Source organism: Lissotriton helveticus, chromosome 3_1 (assembly GCF_964261635.1).
Source record: "Lissotriton helveticus chromosome 3_1, aLisHel1.1, whole genome shotgun sequence".
Lineage (NCBI taxonomy): Eukaryota > Metazoa > Chordata > Amphibia > Caudata > Salamandridae > Lissotriton > Lissotriton helveticus.
In genome coordinates, this window is record NC_136061.1 from 996,689,858 (window position 1) to 996,717,369 (window position 27,512).

The following is a 27,512-nucleotide window of genomic DNA, read 5'->3' on the forward strand; positions in this document are numbered from 1 at the left end:
TTTGTCAAGAAGCCTAGCCCTGTAATGTTGCTGAAAAAGGGTGAACATACATCTTTTGAATGCCAGGTAGCGGGCACACCCCCAATCAAGTCAACATGGTACATGGATGGGAATGAAATTGTGGGAAGTAATAAGTATGCCATGTCTTTCTTTGACGATTGTGCCACCCTTGAGATTATGAGTTTGGATATTGGAGACAGTGCCACTTACGTCTGCGAAGCTTCGAACGAAGCCGGTAGTGAGAGTTGCAGCATCGATATGCAAGTGAAAGGTTTGTACTTATTGCACTAATCTCTTGAGACAGTGAGTTTTGCTTTTACTCCATAATTGTATGCTAAAACGTATGATCCCCTTGGCTTCTAGACCCTCCCATCTTTACAAGGGAACTCCAGCCAGCAGAAGTAGTTAAGTTCTACGACATGACTCTGGATTGCGAGGTGACTGGCACCCCGCCTTTTGACGTAGCTTGGCTAAGGAATAATAAGGAGATTCGAAGTAGCAAAAAATATGCCATCACCCAGAAGGACTCCGTATTTACAATCAACATACTAAAGTGTGATGCCTCAGATGCTGGGGAGTACTTGTGTATTGTTTCAAATCCTGCAGGCAGCTGTTCCTGCACAGCACCCGTTCGCTTGAAAGGTTAGTTAGTGCAAGAATAAATGAATGTGAACTAATATTAACCCTAAACCTAATCCTAATATAAGTCTATCTCCTTAAAAAAAGGACCTCTTCACAGCTCACCAATTAAAACCTTGATTTCTCTTTTACATTCCATCTCTGATGTACAGAGCCCCCATCATTTGTACAGAAGATAGAAAATGTGTCCACCGTGCTTGAAAGCTCTGCCATTTTCCAGTGTACTGTGACCGGTTCTTCTCCACTGTCTATGTCCTGGATAAAAGATGGGCGAGTGGTGGACGAAGGGGATAATGTGAGCCTGAGCTTTGAGAACAATGTTGCTACACTGACAATATTCACAGTGGAAAGGAGCCATTCTGGGAGATACACTTGTCAGGCTGTGAATGATGCAGGCACAGAAAAGTGTTTTGCCTCACTTCAAGTCCAAGGTTTGTGAGCAAGCCTTTGTCATACTTAGGATAGACTAGTCTTGATAACCAAATACAATGCTAGTGTATTAGACCTAAACTTCTTTATTCCAATTCTTACACAGAACCTGCTAAAATCATAGACAGAACCAAGTCAGTTGACGTGACAGAGAGGGACCCAGTGACCCTGGAGTGCACTGTGGCTGGGACACCAGAGCTTCAAGTGAAGTGGTACAAAGATGGCCGTCAGCTCATGCCAAGTAGATACTATACAATTAGCTTTGAAGACAATGTTGCCAGATTCAGGATCCAGTCAGTGATGAAAGAGGACGAAGGAGAATACACCTTTAAAGTGGAAAATGAATTTGGAAGCAGTAGCTGTAAATCTCTGTTGACAGTTCTAGGTTTGTATTTTTGAAAAATGTGTTATTTTACAATACTCAAAGAGTTAATACTGAAATAAAGGAAAATGCTATAACGCATTTTTTACTATTTTTTGAGCAGATCAAGCGATCCCTCCTTCGTTCACCAAAAAGATAATGAAACTGGATAAAGTTCTAGGATCCTCTGCTCACATGGAATGCAAAGTATCTGGCTCAATGCCCATTAGCGCAAAGTGGTACAAGGATGGAAGCCAGATAACTGAAAGTGCAAAATACAAGCTACTTTGCCACGAGAACACAATATCATTGATGATTTCTCATTTAGAACTGACTGACACTGCAAACTACACCTGCAAAGCCACAAACGTAGCAGGAAGCGATGAATGCAGTGCAGCCTTAATTGTCAAAGGTTTGCCATTCTTTATACTTCCATGGTTTTATTAGCTAACTATGATAAACCTAATTTATGAGCAAAAATAGATGCCTACATATGACTAACATGTTATTCCATCTTCTGATGACATTTTTCTTTAGCTCTTTAGTGATTTTATGCTGTTATTTCTTTTAATCTTGTATTGAAGCAATTCTTTCGCCATTCATAAGCAAGCAATTTAATTCAAGGGTTTTTCTTGAATACCACAGAACCACCGAGCTTCGCAGAGAAACTTGAAAACCAAAAGGCGATACCGGATTCTTTAGTGGACTTTAAAGCTGAACTCAGAGGAACACCACCCTTCAATGTGAAGTGGTTTAAAGAAGACTTGGAACTTTCCCCTGGAGCTAAATGCTTTTTTGGTGTCGAAGGGTCAATAGTGTTCTTAAATCTATTCACAGTGGATATCGCGAGGGCGGGACAGTATACCTGCCAAGTTACCAATGACGTTGGTAGCGATTCTTGTTCGGCAATGTTGATCATAACAGGTGCGGGAATCTTATTCTTGAATTCTGCCTTCTTTACTCTTCTGATTTGGAGTGGACGTGTGTGCGAGATTGTCTGTTTGTATAGTTTGTCTTCTTCTTGTGATGATCTGGAGTTCACCCACCACATTCCCCTATGCTTTACTCTTTTGGTTTGCAAAATGCTATCTGATTTCTAAACTAATTTTTTTCTCCATTCTCCTCTTGTTTATTCTCTTGGCTTTCAGAACCTCCCAAATTTCTTAAGAAATTAGAGCCACTGAAAGTAGCGAAACAGGGCACACCAGTTCGCTTTGAATGTAAAATCAGTGGCTCTCCGGAAATCAAGGTTGTTTGGTACAAGAATGACAACGTGCTCAAACAGAGTGAGAAATACATGATGTCTTTTGTTGATTCCGTGGCAGTCCTGGAAATGGAGGCCCTCAGCATCGAAGACACTGGAGACTACACGTGTGAAGCCCACAATGATGCTGGGAGTGCAAGCTCCAGTATAAAGGTCACAGTAAAAGGTCAGCTTCCATAGAACTTAGTGTTCTCTTTTAAATACTCACGATTATGTCTATTCTTAAAAGGGTATATCATTTTCTATATAGCCTGGTTGTGTCTATTCTTAAAGGGGGTATACCTTTTTACAATAGCCTATAGCTATATGGCTATATATACACACCTCCATCCTAACACCAATCTGTATCTCCTCAGCTGATGTACTCTGTGCCACTTGATAGTGACATTTCCCACTTTCCATGTAAACAGATGTTTTTCAGGTAAAGCCCACCTACTGTATAGCCCAGTCAGCATTTGCACCACTGTAGTTAGGCTTCCAATATGAGTTTGACAGAAAAATAACTTGTTGCCTCGCTTATAACTTTGGTTATCATTCTCCTCTTTCATATGTATTGATACATTCTTAAAAGAGCTGGTTTACATGACATTTGTATATGATCCATATCAAAAACTTTCTTATCAAGTTGAGCTAATGCATGTGGTGAAGTATGTGCCACAGCAACAATGCATCACAGTTTGATGATGTCACATTCCGACCGTGGGCGCTTAATATCCAACGTCGAAAACTTGTTCACGTATAACATGCCTAGGTTCGATTCATAGTGTCTGCTGATAGAAGTGCACGTGACTCAATTGACATTTCTTGTTGTGGGGAGGGTGGGTCTTCCTGCCACAACTAACCTTGTAAGAGGGATATCTATGTCTTCATTCCATTCATTTTTGCTCAAACGGCTTTCTTTATAGATCCTCCTGTCTTCAGCCGGATACCAAGTCCTGCACAGATACTTAAAGGAGTGGATGTTAGTCTTGAATGTGACCTTTCAGGAACTCCACCTTTTGATGTCACCTGGTACAAAGACAGGAGACAAATCCGTAGCAGCAAAAAATACAAAGTTACCTCTAAAAACACCCTTGCAAGTGTTCACATTCTTAATGTTGAAGCATCCGATATTGGTGAATACCAGTGTAAGGCAACCAATGAGGTTGGAAGTGACACTTGTATCTGCACAATAAAGTTGAAAGGCAAGTATTATATGTGTGTTTGCATGGCAACTATAGGTAATGTCTTAAACAACATGTACAGTGTTGATTTCTTAAAAGAGCATGCAATTCTTAACAGCAGTTGCATATTTCTTTGCTCAGAACCACCTCGATTTGTGAAGAAAGTGGACAGCATCACTGTCACTGCTGGCGAACCCGTTGAGTTGCAGGCAACAATTGAAGGCTCACAGCCCATTTCTGTAACATGGCTCAAAGGCAAAGAAGACATTATCAGAGAAAGTGAAAATATAAGGATATCCTATGTGGGCACAATTGCCACATTGCTTATTGGAAAAGCAGGTCCAGAAAATGCTGGAAAGTATACCTGTCAAATCACAAATGAAGCTGGAATGCGGGAATGCATAACAACAGTGTCAGTTTTAGGTAATGGAATCTTGGATAGGAAACATTCATTTCTTCTTGAGTTCTTTTAGGCATTGCGTCTTGTAGTGGTATGTTAAGTATAGTCACCAGCTAATTTGTAAATGACTGCGATCTCTCTTCCTTTTTAGAACCTGCAACAATTGTAGAAAAACCAGAATATATCAGAGTCACTGCAGGAGATACATGTAGCTTGGAATGCACAGTGACTGGAACACCAGAACTTTCAACTAGCTGGTTTAAGGATGGGAAGGAACTTACCAGTAACCAAAAATACAAAATTAGTTTCATCCACAACGTGGCTTCCATTAGAATTGTGTCTGCTGGCCATGCAGACAGTGGAGAATATACCTTTGTGGTACAAAACAATGTCGGGAAAAGCAGCTGCACTGCCTCAGTAGATGTGCTAGGTTAGTTGGGATACATTATTTTTTGTCATTTACATAGTACATTAAGCATCAAACTTATTATTTCATTCTGTAAACTATACTTTATTACATTTTCCTATATAGATCGAATCATCCCCCCTTCTTTCACGAAAAAACTCAAAGAAACCTATGGTGTGTTAGGCTCCTCTGTCCTGATGGAGTGTAAAGTGTCTGGGTCACCACCTCTTTCCATATCCTGGTATCAAGATCGTCACCTGATTTCAAGTGGAGCTAAATATGAAGTTTCGAGTACAGACAATGTCTGTGTTCTGAAAATCAACACACTTGAGTCACTTGATGTCGGCAACTACACCTGTAAAGCTACCAATGTAGCAGGAAGTGATGAATGCGGTGCAGCACTGACTGTTCAAGGTCGGTACATGTTGGGTTTAGTGCTGGAATAATGGGGTTCAATACCTTTCTTCAAAAGCTGCTAACTTTCTTCAGCTTTTCGTGCTTTTGTAGCTATTGATATTGAGTTGACTAACAAACATACATTAAAACATTTATTAGCAAATTACCTTTCATGAGTACACGGGGATCCGTCATAAGATAACAACCTGAAGAAGGCCCATATACAATCTCAAAAGCTAATATACAAATTAATTTTATAGGTATTTTGCCAGTCTTATAATTAATTTCACAACCTAGAATGTACATACTTCTTTCTTATAGTGACACTGCAGCAGACAGGCATTTTACAAGCCTAACTGATCAAAACATTGCCTAAATTGGTATAATAGCCCCTCTTTAGAGTCAGTGGCTGAAGTGTACACATGCTGTCTCCTTTGTCTTATCTTTGTTTAGAACCTCCATCCTTCGTGAAGACCCCTGAACCTGCACATGCCTTACCTGGCATGGATATCATTTTTACAAGCATCATTAGAGGTACTCCTCCCTTCAAAGTAAATTGGTTTAGAGGAAGTTCTGAACTACTATCCGGAGAAGGATGCAACATCATATTAAAAGATTCAATTGCCATGCTGGAGTTGTACAATGTAGATCCAACTCAAAGTGGCGATTACACATGCATGGTGCACAATGACGCCGGCAAAGACTCTTGTACTACACGCCTGTTTGTGAAAGGTTTGTTCATTTGGTACTTTTCTAGCCTAGCACTCACAATAGTATTTATCTATTTTGGATGGAAGATATGCTCATTACTGCACTTTATTATTGCTTACCAGAACCTGCAACATTTGTGAAGAAACTGAATGACTGCAGCGTAGAGACCGGCACCTCCCTTGTTCTTGAATGTACTTATACCGGCACAAGTCCTATTTCCGTTACATGGGAAAAGGATGGAGTTGAGATACGCCAGTCCGAAAAATGTACAATCACCACCACTGAAAAATCTTGCATACTGGAAGTGATGAATAGTTCAAAGGAGGAGGATGGAGAATACACTTGTAGCGTGGAGAACGAGGCTGGAAAGGATTCTTGCCAAGCTCTTGTGTCAATATTAGGTTTGTGTTCCTCAGATTTCCTCACAGCACCTAATTCTTATAAGCATGGACCATGTAAAGTGTGATCTGTATTTTTACTTTTTGTAATTATTTCTGCTGTAGAACCACCTTACTTTATTACCCATTTGGAACCTGTGGAAGTCACTGTTGGAGATTCTATATCCTTGCAATGTGAAATAGGAGGCACACCGGAGATTAAAGTATCTTGGTACAAGGGAGATACGAAACTGCGGTCCGCTCCTGGCTATAAACTATACTTTGCAAATAACGTGGCCACCCTAATGTTCAGCAGAGTGGACAAAAATGACAGTGGCGAGTATACTTGCAAAGCTGAAAACAATGTAGGAGCAGCCTCTACAAAAACCACGCTCAGTGTGCAAGGTGATGTACCACTTCCTTCACAATCCCTCCCTCTCCCCTTTAGGGGTTATGCCCTTCTTTATTCACATTTTATTAACATTAAAATATATTCTTAATGCTATTTTCTTTACAGAGCGTCAACTTCCACCCTCCTTTTCTAGAAAATTGAAGGACATTCAAGAGACTCTGGGGCTACCTGTTAAATTTGAATGCCGTATCAATGGCTCAGAACCCATTGACGTTTCTTGGTATAAAGATGGATCTATTTTGGCAGATGATTATAACTTACAGACATCATTTATTGATAATATAGCAACTCTTCAGATTTTGGGAGCAGAGAAAGATCATGCGGGACAATATTTTTGCACAGCAACAAACCCCATTGGAACTGCTTCTTCAAGTGCCAGGCTCACACTGACAGGTGTGTTTAATTATGTTTTGCTCTCTTTTAGAAAATATGCTTTACTAAGATTCTGGGCTAAGAATGGCTTATCACAGATCTAACTGTACTTCTTGATATTTGCAAACTAGGTACATCTTCTCTTTCTCTTTTTTCACCCTGGATGGCAATGTATTTTCTATTTCATCCTCTCAAATTGTAACTGTTATGTTTTGCAATGCTTCCATGAACACTCTTATATTTCCCCATCTTATGGTTCTCTTGTAGGGCTGGGTTTAGTTGCGGGATGTTCTTGAGTATATGATGTTGAATGCGGTACTTGATGCCAAATAATGCACACCATGTGTGCATATGGCAGTTAAAGCATGTATAAAATCAAACTTATCTTTCAGTATTGGTTTGCTGCATATTTCTTGAATGTCTTTAGCATTGAGGAAGCTGCCAGTTGAATTGATATTTGACAACTAAAAACTGGCCATTTTGCAGCAAGTAATCACTAACATTGGCAACTTCTTACCTTCAATGTTAAGTAACAGAACTGTAAACTAAAATATGTGTAATTTCAATTTCCAGAACCCAAGAGACCTCCATTCTTTGATAGAAAACTGGTGCCGGTTAGCACAGCTATTGGACAGAGTGCTGATTTTGAGTGCCAAGTTACCGGAACACAGCCAATTAAAGTTATGTGGGTGAAAGATAACAAAGAAATCCGAAGCGGAGGAAACTATTCCATCACCCACTTAGGCAACACTGCACATTTGAAAATATTTAAAGTAGGCAAAGGAGATTCAGGGCAATACTCATGTCAAGCGAGCAACGATGTTGGCAAAGCCTCTTGTTCAGCTGAACTTTTTGTAAAAGGTACTGGTTCTTTCTAGGTCTTTTATGTTTGTGTTGTTTGTAAAATTTTAACACTATATAAAAATATGATATTTTGAATATTCTCGGAAAAATGTGTATATGTTCTGCCTTTATATGCATATTTTTGACATGGAAAACCTCTACTCAGAAATGTGCTTAGATATGGTTGTTGTTGTAGGTGTACTGTTCACTTTCCCTTTTTATACATCTTTTTCTTTAGTTTTTGCATGAAATGATTAATGAATGAATGGTGTTTCCTCTTTGTGGTCTGTGGTTCTTCAATGTTCAAGTAAACAAAGTTGCAGATTGGTGTCAGTTAGAGTGAGGTTTACAGCAGCATATTCAGTGTAACCAACATTTCTCATGCTAAAGCAACAATTCAAGATCTTAAAGTACAGATCAGGTCATAATCTTATCTATGAGCCTTCTACTGTGCTTCCACAATTTGTGGTCAGTGCTCATTCTTGCGACAACATAACAAATACTAGTATTTATGCATCTTTTTCTTTATTTGCAATCAGTGACTTGGCTCTGTAATTATTTGTTCTCTTTGGTTTCTCAGAACCTCCAAAGTTTGTTAAGAAGTTTGAACCAACAAAAGTTGCAAAGCAGAGTGACTCCATACAGCTTGAATGCAAAATAAGTGGATCTCCTGAAATAAAGGTGACATGGTACAAAAGCGAGAGTGAAATCCAAGCCAGTGGGAAGTACAACATAACATTCTTGGATTCAGTGGCTGTTCTTGAAATTTCTGATGCCAGTATTGAGGACAGTGGGGACTACACGTGCGAAGCTCACAACGATGCTGGGAGCACAAGCTGCAGCACCGTCATCACAGTAAAAGGTTAAAAATCACAAACTTTTTTGCTACTTTGCTATAGGTATCGCACCAGGTGTCGCTTGACATAGTCTCTTTTGAGCTTAGGAAAGGATGTCCAGTAGCCCTGCTAAGTAAAATCCGAGAGCAAAATATAGAATGACATTGAAACATTGATTTTGCAGCCTTACTGTGGCAGAAGTTTACCACTCCATGGAACATAAATTGCAAGTATGCTTCTTTGGTTATGAAATTCAGAATGTTTCAGGCTGCTCTGATTTAGTGGACCATCAGAGATTGTACAAAGATCACATAGTTTAACAGAACTTGTGGTCACAAAGGCTAATGTACTACTCCCTTAATCTAATTTATTGGGTGGCCCAGTAACTGTATTGCAAAGCCTAATACTCCGTCACCTATATTGCTCACATTGGAATGAGAGCTGTGATCCATGAAGCAGTTATATAAACAGTATATGATGAAACCTAAATTTGGTGAAGTCTCTGTTTAGAGTTTCCTATCTACTTAATACATTGCCAGGGAAACCTTCAACCCCAAAATACATATATATATTTAGATGTTTTATTTTTCTTTCTGGGGAGGGGGTTGTTGTTGTACCTCTGGAAGATAGAAATGGGCATGATCTATTCACAAAACACGACGTCTTTCACTGCTTTCTGTATTCAGAAAGTTCTTGTATGGCAATCCTTTCTAGAACATTCCACTTATAGACTCAATGAAAGGGTCCTTCTTTCTCCCCCTCCAGACTCCTTACCAGCTCAGCCTATTCCACTGTGATAGAGAGAGCAGGGAGAGAGATTTTGGGAAGCCACCATTCGCATACATTGATGTGATATTGTTTACAAAATTATTAAATAATCTGGAAAAAGAGAGGGGCTTAACCAGGACGTAATCGTTTCAAGGCTTTGGGAGAAATGTGGACATTGAACAAACTAGTTTTAAAGTGGGTTGAAATGAGGTGCTCAATATCGCAATTATAATGGCTCTCACACCAAGGAGTGAAGACGCCACTGTTATCTTGATCAAATTGAGGGGTATACAAAACTATTAGGTAATAGCATGAAATTATGAAAAATGAAAGTATGTCTCCTCCGATATGCATTATTGCGGTAATGTTGACTGCGTGATCATCAGGCGTTGCTCTGTCAGGAAGGGTAGATTTAGGTTCATAGGCTTTATCATCTAAAACACTAGGAGTGCCTTAAAATGATGGCCCTGTTGTGCTCCCATGCTGTTCTTATGATAAACCATGATACCAAAAGCCAATAGTTTAAATATCTTCTTTACTAATGAGCATGTGTGCAATTTCTCTTTTAAGTACACGCAAATAAATCTTTTTTGTTTTTTGTAGAACCACCTGTCTTTAGCAGAAAACCTAGTCCTGTAGAGGTACTTAAAGGCGTTGATGTGAGCTTTGAATGTGAACTTCTGGGAACACCACCATTTGAAGTTGCCTGGTATAAGGACAGGAGACAAATTCGAAGCAGTAAGAAGTTCAAAGTCACCTCCAAAGACTCCCTTGCGAGCGTCCACATTCTTAACATTGAATCTTCAGACATTGGCGAATACCAGTGCAAGGCAGTCAATGAAGTGGGAAGTGATAATTGTGTTTGTGCCATTAAATTTAAAGGTTTGTATGCATTCTTGCCTACAATGAGCTCAGCTCTACTATGTGCATTTTATTCTTATGCAACCCTCTTGTGCAAAGTTACATACTTACTCTAGTTACATATTCCCTTCAATAGAGCCACCAAGATTTGTGAAGAAGCTAAGTGATGTGACCTCCCTTGTTGGGGAGCCTGCTGAACTGCAAGCGACCGTAGAGGGTTCCCAACCCATCTCCACATTGTGGCTAAAAGATAAAGGAGACATTGTTAGAGAAAGCAACAATATCAGAATATCTTATGTGGGAAATATTGCCACTCTTCAAATTGGAAAATCAGAACCATCTACTGCTGGGAAATACATCTGCCAAGTCAAAAACGATTCTGGCATGCGGGAATGTGCTGCCATCTTATCTGTTCTAGGTTGGTAACCAGTATGCATATTGAGATCATAATTGCAAATTTGGTCATGTGAATAACGCACAATTCGCTTTGTCTTTAGGAGCTATTTTCTGCTGACCTGTCTTAAACTGTTAAATATGATTACTCTTTGCATCTCATTACAGAACCTGCAAGAATTATAGAGAGGCCTGAACCAACCAGGGTTACAGCTACCGATACTTGCACTTTGGAGTGTACTGTGGCTGGGTCCCCCGAACTCACTGCTAAGTGGTTTAAGAGGGGGCAGGAGCTGACCAGTGGCCAAAAGTATACAGTTAGTTTAATCAACAAAGTTTCAACCCTGAAAATCCACTCTGCAGACAAGAGAGATAGTGGGGAATATACATTTGAGGTGACAAACAACGTGGGCCAGAGCGCATGCACTGTGTCTGTCGAAGTCTTAGGTTGGTTTCTATACTTTTTAAATCTTACAGTATCTTTTAACTATGTTCTTTCCTTCTTTTAAAAATTCTATGTTGCATTGTTTTCACAGACCGAATTATTGCTCCATCTTTTACAAGAAAATTGAAAGAAATCAATGGTGTTTTGGGGTCATCCATTCGTTTGGACTGCAAAGTGTCTGGCTCACCACCTATTTCTATTGATTGGTATCAAAACGGAAACAAAATCACTAGTGGAGGCAAATACGAACTAACATTTGTAGATAATAATTGTGTCTTGAATGTGAATACACTGGAATCTTCAGACTCTGGAAATTACACTTGTGAGGCTACAAATGTGGCTGGATCTGATCTGTGCAGTGCAACGTTGACTGTCCAAGGTTAGTAAAATGTGGTCAAGCAACTTCAAAGTGGTGACATTTTCAAAATGTCTCCCTGTACTCTACAGCTATCCTTTTAATCTTGTATGGACAAAATCTGAGTTGTATCTTTTCTTTTTCTTTTTGTCTGTCTATGTGCTCAGAACCACCAAGTTTTGTGAAGAAGCCAGATCCTTTAGAAGTGTTACCTGGCACTAATGTGACATTTACAAGTGTCATTAGAGGAACACCGCCTTTCAAAGTTAACTGGTTTAGAGGAAGCAGTGAACTTCTACCGGGAAGCACGTGCAATATTTCCTTGAAAAACTCCTTTGCCACATTGGAGTTATATAATGTCGACTCATTACAAAGTGGAGATTACACTTGCTTTGTAGCTAATGATGCTGGCAAAGATTCATGCACAACACATCTGTTTGTGCAAGGTTCGTCTTTACAGCTATTTCAGTTCACATTTCGTAAACACCCATCTCTTGGGCCATATTTATCTAAGGTGTTGTCATTTTGACCCTGTTTTCCTTCTTCTTCAGCCCCAGCTACCTTTGTGAAGAAACTAAATGACTGCAGTGTTGAAAAGGGGAAGCCCCTAATTCTGGAGTGCACCTATATTGGCACCCCCTCCATTATGGTGACCTGGAAAAAGAATGGCATCGAAGTGTCACAGTCTGAAAAGTGCAGTATAACCACCACCGACAAATCTTGCATACTAGAAATCTTTAGCAGCACCGGGGGTGATGGTGGAGAATACACATGCCAGGTGGCAAATGAGGCTGGACAAGATTCTTGCAAAGCATCTGTGTCAATATTAGGTGTGTTAATCTCTTATTTTACTCAGTCTTTATGTATTTTCCATTATACGGATTGTTTGTGCTCATTATAAACCTTTATGCTTCAGAGCCACCTTACTTTGTTACTTACCTGGAGCCTATGGCGGTCACAGCAGGAGATTCCATTTCCTTCCAATGCCAAGTAGAGGGAACACCAGAGATTAAAGTGTCTTGGTACAAAGGGGACACCAAACTGCGATCTACTCCAGCCTATAAGATGTACTTTAAGAACAACGTGGCTACCCTGATGTTCAACAAGGTGGATAAAAATGACAGCGGTGAATACATTTGTAGAGTGGAAAACACTGTAGGATCTGATTCATCACAGGCTCTCTTATCTGTGCAAGGTGAAACTTTTTTTATTTTAAAAATAATTTTCCTGTTCCCTCCTGCAACGAAACAGTAGTCTTACAAAGATAAATTCAGTATCAGTAATTCATTGGTACGTTATTGTTTCTTTCAAACTTATTTTCTTTCAGAACGCAAAGTGGGCCCTTCATTTGCAAGGAAAGTGAAGGACATTCAGGAAACCGTTGGCTTACCAGTTGCATTTGATTGTCGGGTCAATGGGTCTGAACCTCTTAAGGTCTCCTGGTATAAGGATGATATGCTTTTACAAGATGACAGTAATGTGCAGACATCTTTTATTGACAACATCGCAACTCTTCAGATCTTTCAAACTGAGATGACCCATGCTGGCCAGTACTTTTGTACGGTTTCCAATCTTATAGGAACTGCTTCTTGTAGTGCCAGACTTATCTTAGCAGGTTTGTTGATAATTCCATCTTTCCAAGAAAAGTGTTCATGTCAATTATTTTGAAACGTCCCCCAAAAACACATTTCTTAGACATTGTGAAAAGAGCATGGTATAACTATGTGGTCTTCTTTCTGATTTCCAGAACCAAAGACATCACCCTTCTTTGACATAAAACCAGTCCCAGTTGATGCCCCCATCGGTAATGCTGTTGATTTTGAATGCCATGTCACTGGGACACAGCCCATTAAGATCACTTGGGCAAAGGACAACAGAGAAATCCGTCCAGGTGGAAACTATAAGATCACATGCGTGGAGAACAGACCACATTTGAAGATTTTGAAAGTGAGCAAGCTAGACTCTGGCTTATACACTTGCCATGCCAGCAATGACATTGGGAAAGATTCTTGCACAGCCCAACTTGGTGTACAAGGTATTTATCTATATTTATGAAAAACATATTTTCCAAATATTTCAATGAGGAAAAGGGTAGTTGTAAGGTAATGATTATGACTTGTAAATGCCTATAACAAAAACTATATTTTAAAACCTGTAAAATAATAGATTTGGCCAGAAGTGCATGTATACCCTCTTTAATAGCTCGTACTTCTTTCAATATCAGTTCTTATCATTCTAGCAATTTATCAGTGTGTGCCTGTATGTCATTGTATGCTTCAACCTAGTTGTGAAATTGGCATTCAGTCAAAAAAGTGCATTGTTTAATAACAAGTGGATGTTGAATCAGGTTAAATAATGGGTTCCTTGTGAGTATTCTGTCAGAAAGCTGCATTCTTGTTGAAATGCATCACCATCTTTTTAAAACATTGTACATACTGAAACAATTAGAGTGTGCAATATTTTATATTGGGCACAGCTCCTGGAAGTGTAAACCTGTTGGAATAAGGGCCAGCCTAAGGAACTGGTTGTGTGTTGATGATAAATATTCTAAAAACCAAACCAGTTATTCACCTTGGTTTTTGTAGTTATAATTGCACAACAACAAAGCCCCAAATAAACTAAATGTATTCCAGCTGTGCCCATGGCAATCTGCTTCTTGTCTCAGGTGAATGCCTTTGCTGTCCCAACCCTGGGCCTGCCTGCTTGTCTTCAGTTTAGACTATTTGTAGCCTGAGGCATGTGGACTGATTGGTGTGGTTCGTCCCCAACATAAAAATTCATATGCCAGCTCTGCGGTTACCATTGAGCCATTTGTTGAATTCGAAATCTTTTCTTCAATCCAACTTATTGGCTAAACAATCTTTATCTGCCCTACTGGATGTGGTTCATGATATGTGACATATAAAATGATTTTCTTATTCAAATCTGATGTATTTTTTCCAATCTTTGATTATGACTTGTTTCCTAGTCTACTAAATGTCTGAAACTAAGGCTGAAAGTATTAGAATTGTGTGTAAAACGTGGAAAGTGTATTGCATTGGCATGTTTTTTAGTGGTAAATCTGAAGTGCTTGGTCAATATTTAAGGTTGTGTGGGGGGGTCAGGCACTCAGTTTAATTTTATATCTTGAAATCTAATATGGAATGATGTTGGTTTAAAAATAATTCAGATCTTACTTTATGACAAAAGCAAATCCGTGTCATATATTTGCATTAAATAACTATACAAATGTTCAACACTTCCTCTTCTCATTTGTTTACAGTACAATGACAGGCATCTTCTCTTTAAATTTCATCTGACATCTAAACAAACCTCTTTAGATTCGTTCAGTCTTATTTCCAGTTCGATTATATATTTGTGTGGCTTTCTGATGTGGATTTGGTTTTCATTAATAATTTGCCACCTTGCTATTCTTTGGCTCAATGCAACCTTTGCTGATTCAATTGAATAACTATTATGCTTGATCTTATAGAACCTCCAAGGTTTGCAAAGAAGCTGGAAGCATCAAGAATTGTGAAGCAGGGTGATTCCGATCGTTTTGAATGCAAAATCACTGGCTCTCCAGAAATTCGTATTGTGTGGTACAAAAACGACACAGAGATTCAGGCTGGTGGAAAATACAGAATGTCCTTTGTCGAATCTTTGGCAGTACTTGAATTATCGGATGCCGACATTGAAGACAGTGGTGACTACACTTGTGAAGCCCACAATAGTGCTGGAAAAGCAAGTTGCAGCATATCTTTGAAAGTTAAAGGTCAGAATGAATTCCCCAACTTTAATTTAAAATATTAAATATTAAACGATTTTCACTTCATTAATCCACAGAATAATCACAACCAACTACATGAAGTTAATAACTTTCCTAAACAGACCTGTAGTTTTATAACAACCATTGTAAGCATGAATTGGTCTCACATTGCATTAAGGCATAACTAATTTTATCACAATAGATTAATTAGGTAAAGGCTAATCCTATCTGCCTCTTCTGTTAGTCAGCAGTTATCACTCAGTATTCAATGATCAATGGTGTCCATCTGCTTGAAAGTCTCATGTGGGCTTGTAGGGCTATTAATACTCTAACCTCACATGACTTGTGTTGGCTGAAGTCTACATTTCTACCACTACAATACTGGTGGAATTTGTGAATACTACAAGAGTAAAGTTTGGTCCTGATAAAGAAAAGTTTAGAAATCTTAAAGGATAAAGGAGTGCTTATTGTCAACAAATACCTTTAACCTGTTAATTAACTATTCAAATGTCAGTCTGCTGAAGGGGAGCTTACTTGAGACTCAAGGTATAACACGGTTTTCCTTCCCTATAATGGGTGAAATAAACTTTACACAATTTATAGCATAAATTCAGTGTGAGCTTGCCACAGAACTTTTGTGTACCCCGTTGCAGCTCCAATGCCAAGCTCAGGTCTGTGACAAGAGAAAGGAGACAGCAGCATAGCAGGAACCAAGTCACTAAAGGCAAGGGAATGCTGGGCCAGGAGGCCTCCTCGCCTGTGGCCCTGCCCCCTTCATTTTGGCCTAGTTGACTGTCAGCTTCAGCCAATGGGTAGGAAGGCTTTCGCTCTATCATGGCTGTTTAAGTAAGTGCTCTTTGTACTGTAAAAAATTGTTGTGCCTATTCCCATCACTCACATGCACAATGTGCATATTGAGGAGCACTGCAGCTTTGGGTACCTTTCATCCCCACATTTGCAGCCTGCATGCAAGTAGAAGTAACTGAGCTAAAGTTCTTTGAGTGACTTTAGGTCATTACAATGAAACTCATTCAAAGGAATAGCTTTACAAATAAACTAAAACATTGACAACTTTTTTATAATATAATAACAAAAAATAAAGCAATTGAAGTACTTTGGAATTAGTTAAAGGAAAATCATTAAAAGAGGCAAAGTTAGGGTTATGTGTTCAGGTGAGGCCTAGGGTTAATTTTAGGGTTGAGTGTTGACTTAATTGTATGTTTAATGTTAGAGTAAGGTTAGGACATTTGAATTTACCACTTGTTCACTGCAGACAAGTCCAAAGTCGTGACTGTGAAAAACTGGATAATTCGTAGGAAATCTGTTGTAACAAAAAAGTGAAAACTGTAAGGGTTTAAACATGTTGCTTACTATTGATGGATTTCAATACAACACTCTAACCCTGCTTGTATTTTACCAATAATACACTACCCTGCTATTTCAGTCAGTTGCCTTTTAGAAATGTTCATGCTAAGAAAGCTCTAAGTAGACATATTTTATCCCACTTCTTTCAGGGACTTGTTTGGCTTTCTCTATATTGACTAGCCAACAGGATGTCTACACATTTTCCATTTTATAAAATAAGATAATCCAAGACCTCTCCGATCAGATGAAGTAGTCACATTTTCATTTACTGATTGGTAGTCAGGCTTTTAGCAATGAGCGACTTTCTAAATGCATCTCATTGTCTAAAATAAAACTATTCTTTCTCCATAAGAAACAGTCAGCATCTCAAAAATAAACCCGAAGAGTAGCAGCTGAAATGTTAAATTTAGCTTTTGTGGCAATCCATCAGGAAATGATATCAACATATCTCCTCAACTATCACCTGTTTGCTGAAAAATAAAATACATGTGTCTTAAACATAGATCACTAATCAATTTTTTTTTTATATTATTACCATTTAGGAAATATTTCTCATTAAGCTATATGTAGCTCCATTTTCCATCTTAACATGTGCTGCATTTTTAAATCAATGAATGCACATAGTTACACAGAAGAGTCTAGACTCACAGTGTATACACCGTCCTCTGTGGTGCTGCTGAAATATTAGAAATCTTTGTCTGCAAATCCATTTGAGAACTGTTGCTTTCTTCTTTTTTGCCTGTAAATAATGATTTGATAACTAACTCTGTTTTTCTTAACATATGCGTAACCTTCTGAAATATATCGCTTTTATATAGCCTGGCAGCTGTACAGATGTCTTAAATACAATTAGAACAGGTCTTCATTACCGTCATTACTACTACCCAGGCTCCAAAGATTGCATTTTTCAATATCTTGTAACTGGAATGGATTTTCAAAATATATTCATGTATAAAAAGTAATGAAATTCTTGTTTCTTCTCTTATAGAACCTCCAGTGTTCATTAAAAGACCTCAGCCATTAGAGACTCTTAAAGGTCTGGATGCCAGCCTTGAATGTGAGTTACAGGGTACTCCACCATTTGCAGTGTCTTGGTATAAAGACAGAAGGGAGATTAAAAGTAGCAAGAAATTCAAGATTATCTCTGAGAACTTGTTTGCTAGCATTCACATTCTTAAAGTTGATGCTGGGGACATTGGTGAATATCAGTGCAAAGCAAGTAATGATGTTGGAAGCGACACATGCATCGGCACCATAAAATTAAAAGGTTAGTACTTAGGTTTCCCCAGTCCAATTTCTCTTTGTGCTTTATGACTTTCTTAACAACATGTCACTCTTATAAAAAATGTTATGTTTGCATTACAACTTCGTACTTTCTTTGTCAGAACCACCAATGTTTGTGAAGAAGCTGGAGAACATCTCTATTGTTGTTGGTGAACCAGCTGAATTCCAGGCTACCATTGATGGCACTCAACCAATTTCTGTTCTGTGGCTGAAAGACAAAGAGGAGATTGTTCGAGAAAGCGAAAATATCAGCATTTCCTACTCCGACAACATTGCAACACTGTACTTTGCAAATGCGGAGCCATCCAACACAGCAAAATATACTTGTCAAATCAAAAATGATGCTGGGATGCAGGAATGTTTTGCTACTTTATCAGTTTTAGGTTGGTAAAAACTATAATCAAATATGTGCTATATCTTCTCAGTGTAAATGTGCATTTTTTCACAAATCTGTAGTTCGGTTATGCATTACCATAACGTTCACATGTAAGATCTTTTTGAAGATATGCCTAAGCGATTTGCCTTTTATTCCTTTTCAGAACCAGCCACAATTGTAGAAAAACCAGAACCCACACGAGTTACTGCAGGCGATTCTTGTGCACTAGAATGCACTGTAGCTGGCACTCCAGAACTTATTGCCAAATGGTTTAAGGATGGAAAAGAACTATCCAGTGATGACAAGTACAAAGTTAGCTTTTTTGGCAAAGTGTCCACACTAAAAATATTTTCCACTGGAAGGGTGGATGGTGGAAAATATACATTTGAGGTGAAAAACAATGTTGGCAAAAGCAGCTGCACTGTCTCCGTTGAAGTACTAGGTCAGTGTGCTTGATTATTTTGTGATCATACTCTTCTGTGTTACATTATTACAAAGGCAAATACAATGTGATCTTATGCATCTTTTCGGGAGAAACATTTACTTTACAAAATACATTTATCCACAAATAATGCAGACCTAGAATTTTCTGGGCTGGTTTCTTTTATCCTATCTTTCACCTTTGTATTGAATGTATACACCCACTCTGTGCTTTTGTCTCTTTCAAAATTAACCTAGGGTCATTGATCATGGTGTATAGGATTTTCCTACATGTTCTCGAATGAGTAGATATGAATGTCTGTTAATCCACAACTCTTGGATAGTCTTTCTTTTTCTGAACTGCAACTCCAACCTAGTTGCAAGATGCCAATTATTACAAATGGAGTGCAATGTATTTAGAGCTAAATACACCCAATGTGTGCCATTGACCTCTATATGCTATTCTGTATGTATTCAGAATCTCATTACGTGAGTACGTTTAAAGTTAATGATTTTGGATATCATATTTATGTATAACAGAATAGTCATTTATATAGACTGGCAGTTGGAAGGCAGCTCATCAATAGGCCTACTATAAATGAAAATGAACGCTTTGGCAACAAATACTTTGGGCAATATTGTGAGTTAACTTGTGTTTTGGGGTTTGTGGGTATATGAAAAAACAATTCACATAAGTGAAACAATCATTATGAGGACTCCCACGACATTAATTGGGTGCTACTTCAAAATAACCACTATAAAGATGCAACTAAATAATTTGGGTAAATACAACAGCATTTAAATTAATTCAGTTGTTAAAATAATTTATTTGATTTTATTTAATGTCAATTATTTAAATTTAAGGAGTAGGGGTGTGTATTTTCACAAACCCCTTGTGAAAGGGCCAGCGTCAAGCTTACGCCTTCTGTGAGTGACATAAGAAAGTGAAGCAATGGCATCCTTGAAGTGGCGCACTGAAATCTTATAGATTTCAATGCACCACTTCTACGAGGCTTTCTGAGGCGGAGCGCACACCCTGCATACATTATACCTGGCTCAGGTATAATGTGGCGCAGGGGTTTACAAAGTAACGCATCTGCATAGATGCTTTACTTTGTAAATAGGACACAACATGGCACATTTTTTACACTGCCGGTGTGTCACTAAAAAAGGGATGCCCCGGGGGCGTAAAAGTGATGCAAGGGCTCATAAATAAGCCCCAAAGTTCAAATAAGCTTTGCACAACTAAATTGCCATTGTTAAGCTCTTGCTTCTCTTGAGGTCACTGGTTGCCACACTTCATCTCATCCTAGCAACTACCCAAATCTAACAGACAGTTTTGAGTACCTCATATTTCGTGATTTGTCAGACGTCTGTTTATATCCTTGTGGGACTCTTATTCTACTTTAATCTTTCTAAAGCTTGATCCTAGTGTGACAACATGATTAAGAAGGTACCTTTTGGATTGGTCTTATCTCCAGGGATTTGTCTTTTAATTTAGGACTAGAAAATGAAGTCTTTGCTGGGCAATGCTTGGTGTTTACTTGCAGGAAAGCTTGGTGCATTAGGTTGTCCTGACTGAAACAATGCTCAGTGTCGCGCATTTTGAGCAGTGGCACAGAGGGCATGAACTAGCTTGTGTACAGAGTGTTGTTTCTTGCAGTGTGTCAAAGAATATATCTTTGGCTGCTTATCTTTCATTACTCTTTTTTTCTTTTCGCCTTATTTGTCACGTAGACCGGATTATTCCACCTTCTTTTACACGAAAACTAAAGGAAACAAATGGGTTGCTGGGCTCTTCAGTTGTCCTGGAGTGCAAAGTTTCTGGATCACCACCAATTTCAGTTGCCTGGTTTCATGATGGAAGTGAAATCATCAGTGGAGAAAAACATCAAGCCACATTAACAGACAACACATGTTCTTTGAATATAAACTCACTAGAAGCAGAAGATGGTGGGAATTACTCATGTGAAGCTACCAACGTAGCTGGATCTGATGAATGCAGTGCCATTCTATCAATAAAAGGTCAGTCACTTATAAAAGACTGACATACTTTTGTGCAGTCAATGTCAATCAGCCCACATGATTAAACAGAAATCTTCACATATGTGCCATGGTATAACTAGCATTAAAAATAATTTGTCCGGTTTACAAAACTGCCCACTCTTACCTATTGCAGTGTAAAACATAAAATATCACCTGGTGCTTTTGAAGTTCATTGGCAAGAAGTCCCATTTCAAACCTAGCAAGATCTTGCTCAGTGTCTCCCCAGCATGTAATATAACACTTCCCATACATATACAAATTGTACACAACTGCCCCAACTCTCATAATGCAGAATCCTAGTGGCCTCCTGTTCCATTAATCCAATAAAAACTAACCATATTCATCTTCATGTGTTACATTTTGTATGCCCTCATACATCACAATTGTCACTGAGCCTTGCCTTTCTGCCAAAGTACTCAAATGTGCATGCACTCTTCACTCCCTCCTCCTTCCTGTCTCCATCGATCAGATATTTATTGCAAGCTCCATCCAGTTCTGTGTTATTAACAACATTTCTTTTTTGAGGAGCCTGGGTTTCATCTTTTCATCACAGGAAAAATACTGTTTGCTGATAGGGGGCCAGTTTGTACTAGTTAAAAATAAAGTGATTTACCAACAATGAAAAGTCAAATTCACACCTGTTGTTTTCGTTATGTCTATCTAGAACCTCCCACTATAGTAAAGAAACCAGAACCTCAAGAAGCCTTACCTGGTGAGAATATAACATTTACAAGTGTCATCAGAGGAACACCACCATTCAAGGTCCACTGGTTTAAAGGAAGCAGTGAACTGGTATCTGGAACCAACTGCAGCATCTCTTTGAAAGATTCTCTCGCAACACTGGAGCTTTACAGTGTGGATGTTTCTCAAAGTGGGGACTTCTCTTGCCAAGTTACTAATGATGATGGGAAAGACTCTTGCACAACACATCTTTTTGTGAAAGGTTGGTCCTTATAACCATTATTCCTCTTACTTTTTTCAGTATCCACCTTCCAGTGAATACCTGCCATTAAATGAGTTTTCCCTTATTTGTCTTTTTTGTTCAGAACCAGCATCATTTGTGAAGAAACTGAATGATTGCAATGTAGAGACAGGAAAGTCCATTGTTTTGGAATGTACATATTCTGGAACAAGTCCCATTTCAGTTACATGGCAAAAGAATGGTCATAACATCACTCAGTCTGAAAGATGCAATCTGATCACTACAGAAAAATCTTGCATACTGGAAATCTTCAACAGCGCAAAGGAGGATGATGGTCAATATGTATGCAAAGTTGAGAATGAGGTTGGACAAGATTCTTGTCATGCCTACCTTTCGATCATAGGTGTGTGTCTTTTAGCTTATGTTTCCATCTTCATTTAATGATAATAGTGAAGCTATATTTGTATTTAACACAACTATTTCATCATTTGTCCAACAGAACCACCATCTTTTGTCACCCACTTGGAGCCCATGGAAGTAACTGTTGGAGATTCCGCATCTCTGCAATGTCAAGTAGAAGGAACTCCAGAAATTACAGTATCATGGTACAGGGGTGATACAAAGATAAGACCAACCACTACAAACAAAATGCATTTTAAGGATAATGTGGCTACACTGGTTTTCAGCCAAGTGCATTTATCTGACACTGGAGATTACATATGCAAAGCCGAAAACAGTGTTGGAGTTGCTTCATCTTCATGCCAAATAAGTGTTCAAGGTGATTTATTTTACCGTCTTTTTTTAAGCAATTTACTGTTTACATTACTATACATTTATCATTATTTAAAATGTTCCTGTATGCACCAGTTCATCTTTTTTGATGAATGCTAATTCTTTTCATTTGTCTGCCAAGATTTATTTGCAGCGTTGGCTGTTGAAAAGTTTACCTATGCTGTCACTGATGCGTACTCACTCAATTTTTTATATATTCTTCAATGCTGTGGCACATTTCCTGCAAAACTATTACAGTACTCAGCAATAATAAGAAAACTTCCAGTAAGCTTCAACGTTTCATATTTCTGTTTTTACAGCACGACAACTTCCACCTTCATTTGTAAGAAAAGTGAAGGACATTCAGGAAACGGTTGGATTGTCAGTTACGTTTGAATGTCAAATAAGTGGTTCAGAACCAATTGATGTGTCTTGGAGTAAAGATGGGGTTCTTTTGAGAGACTCTCTTAATGTGCAGACGTCATACGTAGATAATGTAGCCACGCTACTGATTGGGCAAACTCAGAAGAGTTCTGCTGGCCAATACACTTGTACGGCTACCAATTTTCTTGGAACTGCTTCCTCAAGTGCCAAGCTCATTCTCACAGGTTTGTTGGTTATCAATGCATTTTATTTTAGTTTAGACCCATTCACCTATTTGTTTTATTTAGTTTAACTACTACTTCCTATTCGCAGGAAAAGAGCATTAGGCTAATTCAGAAAAATATGTGTAACTTATAACTCTCTTAACTCTCTATGTCGTCTATTAACTTATGCCTCTTGCGATAATCACTAACTGTCTCTTCCCAAACAAGTGTAACATAAGACTGTCTACGGAAATAGGTTTACGTGATTGGAATTCACTAATAAGACACTCCAACCTTTTAAAAAATCGAGATCCAAGTATTTTGCGAATATGTGTAAAGATGCACTGGATTAGAGCTGGGATATTTACGCATTTTTAAATTAACATTAGTTATTCTTACTTTTCTCACGTAAACATGTTTCTCGAAGGTCCCGTTTTTCCCACCCACCCTTTGAAAAACAGACGGTTAGTCTTCTTTCTTACACTTTACACTTATCTAAAGCAGTTAAGTCTACAACTGCCAAATTCTAACTTATGTAACTTAAGCGTGTCAAGAAGTGTGGTAAAGAAAGGAAAATATTAGTGAGAATCAATAAGTTACACCACATTCCTATGAAATTTCTCTAAGCACATTCCCTCCCCTCCGCACTGGGATTCCCACAAGTACAACAAGAGTACTTATCTTATAGACGTACCTGCTCTAAGCATTCTTAAATCATTGATATATAACAGACTTTCATGAATAACATTTGAAAGCATAGGTTACTCCTATTTGGAGATGTAGTCAGCCCTAAGACAAACTTTTGTTCCCGACTCACATGATCTGTAAGCACATTGGGCCTCACACAAACGAGTCGTTAGGAAAGCCTGGCCGCGAGTAATGCTTAGTTTGTTTTCATTTTTAGAAGGACGACAGCCTCCTTTCTTCGATGTCAAACTTTCACCTATTGACATACCGGTGGGAGAAGCAGCTGATTTTGAATGCCACTTCACTGGCACTCTGCCAATTAAAGTTGCATGGGCCAAGGACAACAAAGAAATCAGAACTGGTGGAAATTATAAAATCAGCCAGTTGGAAAATACATCCCACCTCACAGTGTTAAAGGCAGACAAGGGAGACTCTGGGCAGTACACCTGCACTGCAGTGAATGAAGTCGGAAAGGATTACTGTGCAGCTGAACTTCGGGTGAAAGGTAATCAATACCAAAAGTACATATTTTATATGTTGAAAGCATTATAGTAAAAAACAAATGCATGCTCCTTTTATTGCGAACACTATTATCACAGTGGTTTGTATGTACTTATGTATGATGATCATTAGGCTAGTTCTCGTAAAAGTCAGTAATTTACTTGTGAATATATTTCTGACATTTGGAATAAGCACAGGATAACAGTAGTGTTTCTAGGAAGCTGTTGCAGTTGCTTATTTCCCAATAGTATTTTCAGAATTCATCTCTGTATTCCAGGCTATTCCCTTAAAATAGGTTTCTTCTGCATGGAAGTAAAAAGTGCATATTTACATGTATAAATATGACATCCAAGTGCAATTGACCTTGCAAGCTTTGTGTTCTTTTTATCCATGGTGTATACATTTGTACCCATGGTTAACCTGTTCCACCACATCCCTACTACTTTTTGGTAGTGTTTATCCCCATTTACACCAAGGTTATGGGTACAGTCTTCACAAGACAAAATGAGTGATTGCATCTTTTTAGTAATGTGCCTTCGAAACATTTTGAGAATGCCCATGAATTCACAATTTTTAAAGAAGTGTTTACCATCTGACGGAGGACCTGGCCTAGTAGTTAGGACTGGACTGTTTCCATCAGTGGTCGGAGTACATAAAAAAGTATGGGGATTGTGATGCTGCGTGCAATGTGGGCAGTATCCGTGAGCCGGGGGGGTTCAAATACGTGGCTAAAAAGAAACAATATATGCTGTATCTTTTTTGGTCTACTTCTTTCAGGTAATTACATATATAATAAAGCACTGCTAAAATGAAAAATAAATGCAAGTTAACTTGCCAGTGGGAAATGCTCTATCATACATTATGAAGCCTCTATTAGTTAATACACTGTAGAGGTCCGTGTCAAAGAGCCAAACAGATGAATTCAGATTGGTGCAGTGAGAGATAGTGACTTATTTATTTTTAGTGCTACGAGGTCCCAGCCTGGGAATTTTCAAGTCATTATTTTAAACTTGCAGTACACATAGTATATCATAGGCAGCTGAAAAATGCGCAAAAAGATAAAAATGTGCTTCCAAAATATAGATATATTTTTCATAACTGTCCCGCAAAAGCAAACGTTTGACACAGCTCAGCTGGTAACAACCTTGCAATGTCACTCAAAAGGAATAAATATTTGTCATCCGGAATCTTCAAGTTATTCCATCAATTGCAGCTAATACCCACTTCCGAGCAGCCTTTAAATTTGCAGATTATCGAAATGTGCACATTTACATTTCTTTCAGGCAAGCAGGCACCTGGGCAAAAAGGCTTGTTTCCTTTTTAGCTCTATGTCACACCCTCGGTTTCACAGCACAGGAAACTCCCTCCCTTACACTTGAGCTGAAGCATTCCAACTGTCCCAGGATGGTTATTTTATCACAAAAAGTAGGGTAACTGCTTTTATTAAATGAAAAATGTATGAGCACGTTGTGCCCCTCAGATCCTGCCCAATTCGACCTCTGGTTCCCATTGGAGTACGGTTGAGACTGATTTATATATGGCGGGGTCCAAACTGAGGTGAATTGGTGTGCAAAATAACAATGGATTGGGATGCGGCCCTGATTAGTTACAAGCGGCTTAGATTAATTCAAGCATTCCATCCATCACTTTTTTGTACTCTACTTCTGATGTTTAGGAGCAAATTTACTGAAAATAATATTGAATCCACATGGTGTAATATTGTAAATGGGCAAATTCTTTTAAAAATATAAAGTCAAAATTTTTGTATACAAAATTTGACTACAGTTATGACTGCAGATATTTGTAAACCATATTCAACATGTTACCAGTCTGCATTATACAAGGGCTATTTCACCAGGACACAATTGAGAAAATTAACCTTGGGTCCCTTGCAGAACTAATATAACACATTATTTTGCCCCTACATAATTTTGTTGGTGCAACCAACCTTTTAACAAGGAAATTATAGTCAACGAAAATCACACTGTTTTGAGTGATAAAAACTGGAGAAAATAGATTTTTCTTTTTAGTGTCTACACCACATAAAAACCTTAAAACTTGTGTGAAATCAATTTATGACATGTTTAGTTGAAATGGTGTTTATTCCATCCTCCTTTACACAAACAGCAAAAAAGGTGCAGATGGATTTGCCCTGATTTTGTGCACCTATGCAAAAAAGCAAAAAAGGTGCAGATGGATTTGCCCTGATTTTGTGCACCTATTCCAATTTTTCATAATAAGGACTCCTTCTTGCCATGTTCTAAACTTACTAGAGTTTTTGTTGCAACCAAAAATGTGAAATATGAATATTCAAATTGTTTCTGGTCGTGTAGCTTGGGGGATTTAGATATCTATCCAAAGCATGAGTGCTACTAAAAATATTTAAATTTTGAATAAGCCAGGTTACAAATAAAACTGACATTTTAAAGAAACTCAAAGGAATATATTTTCTGTTTGGGTAAATTCTTGGATCATGATTGTTTCGTACACGCCGTTTGAGCCTAGTCTTGTTAACATTTTAGACATTGGGATCCCCAGGCTGGAACACGTAGGTTTTGCATCTGGCTGGTACCTTTTTGTTTGTAAGTGTGTTCTGAAAGGCCCAGACCAGGTGCCAGAAAGGAAAGCCTACTATATTTTTTTCACAAGGTGATTAGTGTGCACAACAACACACAGCTCCTAGTGGCAGGGTCAATCCTCCTCGGAAAAAAACACTCCTGTGATTTAATTTCAAAACAAAATAGGCATCACTGCACATTGTGAGTTTAAGTTTACCATTTAATTTAATCTTGCATCCAAAAATTATGACAATGGTCTTGCTCATATTCCCACCAATCCCATCACCATGCTATCTAAATAGTGTTTCTCCCACCAAATGCCAGTGAGGCAGAATAAAAGCTCTAAAACAATTGGATTCCATATACATAATAATAAAATACAAGACAGAGACACCATATGCACTTCACCAGGACGAGGAACTGCATGTACATTTATGAAAATGGAACTGTTTGTAATGAACTGCGGAGAGGATTTGCTCATCAGAAGAATGTGTTTATTTCAGCTGTGTTTTGGGGGAAAAATCTTGTTTAGTATGTTTAACAGTTTAACATATGCAATTTATTGGATTTATGGTGGAATATAAATGAGGAAAAAAATAGTAGTGTCAATGTCATTACATGAATGAACTGGAGGCCTCTAATTGGCATGATGGTAAAAGCACTGGCATTTGATATCAATTGGGGAGGCAGGAAGGTGGGTTATAGGCATACAACAAGGAGAAAGTAGTATGCCAATAAACCACTAGAGTGTAGCAATGGGTGAAAATAAATACATGATTTTTGCTACAATTCATTCTATAAGATGAATGGATATGT

General features: G+C 38.4%; 2 protein-coding genes across 2 annotated transcripts in view; both read left to right on the forward strand.

Annotated features, from left to right (window-relative positions):
* The window catches only part of TTN (titin), a 379,890-nt gene that overhangs the window by 107,480 nt on the left and 244,898 nt on the right, over nucleotides 1-27,512 (forward strand). The window contains exons 46-65 of the mRNA XM_078681496.1: nucleotides 8,354-8,635; nucleotides 9,981-10,259; nucleotides 10,375-10,656; nucleotides 10,800-11,078; nucleotides 11,168-11,455; nucleotides 11,599-11,877; nucleotides 11,983-12,261; nucleotides 12,348-12,626; nucleotides 12,759-13,046; nucleotides 13,179-13,466; nucleotides 14,904-15,185; nucleotides 17,533-17,811; nucleotides 17,930-18,211; nucleotides 18,368-18,646; nucleotides 20,362-20,649; nucleotides 21,335-21,613; nucleotides 21,717-21,995; nucleotides 22,092-22,370; nucleotides 22,684-22,971; nucleotides 23,855-24,142. Coding sequence (XP_078537622.1) covers nucleotides 8,354-8,635; nucleotides 9,981-10,259; nucleotides 10,375-10,656; nucleotides 10,800-11,078; nucleotides 11,168-11,455; nucleotides 11,599-11,877; nucleotides 11,983-12,261; nucleotides 12,348-12,626; nucleotides 12,759-13,046; nucleotides 13,179-13,466; nucleotides 14,904-15,185; nucleotides 17,533-17,811; nucleotides 17,930-18,211; nucleotides 18,368-18,646; nucleotides 20,362-20,649; nucleotides 21,335-21,613; nucleotides 21,717-21,995; nucleotides 22,092-22,370; nucleotides 22,684-22,971; nucleotides 23,855-24,142 — 5,646 coding nt within the window. The remainder of the gene's footprint in view (nucleotides 1-8,353; nucleotides 8,636-9,980; nucleotides 10,260-10,374; nucleotides 10,657-10,799; nucleotides 11,079-11,167; nucleotides 11,456-11,598; nucleotides 11,878-11,982; nucleotides 12,262-12,347; nucleotides 12,627-12,758; nucleotides 13,047-13,178; nucleotides 13,467-14,903; nucleotides 15,186-17,532; nucleotides 17,812-17,929; nucleotides 18,212-18,367; nucleotides 18,647-20,361; nucleotides 20,650-21,334; nucleotides 21,614-21,716; nucleotides 21,996-22,091; nucleotides 22,371-22,683; nucleotides 22,972-23,854; nucleotides 24,143-27,512) is intronic.
* LOC144825317 (titin-like) lies at nucleotides 2-8,022 on the forward strand. Its single transcript, XM_078684130.1, has 17 exons — nucleotides 2-271; nucleotides 364-642; nucleotides 792-1,070; nucleotides 1,175-1,453; nucleotides 1,554-1,841; nucleotides 2,075-2,353; nucleotides 2,578-2,859; nucleotides 3,599-3,877; nucleotides 3,998-4,279; nucleotides 4,408-4,686; nucleotides 4,789-5,076; nucleotides 5,512-5,790; nucleotides 5,892-6,170; nucleotides 6,273-6,551; nucleotides 6,664-6,951; nucleotides 7,504-7,791; nucleotides 8,012-8,022. The coding sequence occupies exons 1-17, from the start codon at nucleotides 25-27 to the stop codon at nucleotides 8,020-8,022; spliced, it is 4,485 nt and encodes a 1,494-aa protein (XP_078540256.1). The 5' UTR covers nucleotides 2-24.

What these genes read in the sequence shown, in the direction of transcription:
- LOC144825317 (XM_078684130.1), top strand. Translation starts at nt 25, where the DNA reads ATGTTGCTGAAAAAGGGTGAACATACATCTTTTGAATGCCAGGTAGCG. An exon ending in AACAACAGTGTCAGTTTTAG is followed by an intron (nt 4,280 to 4,407) that starts GTAATGGAATCT and finishes CTTCCTTTTTAG; the next exon opens with AACCTGCAACAATTGTAGAA. An exon ending in TGCAGCACTGACTGTTCAAG is followed by an intron (nt 5,077 to 5,511) that starts GTCGGTACATGT and finishes ATCTTTGTTTAG; the next exon opens with AACCTCCATCCTTCGTGAAG.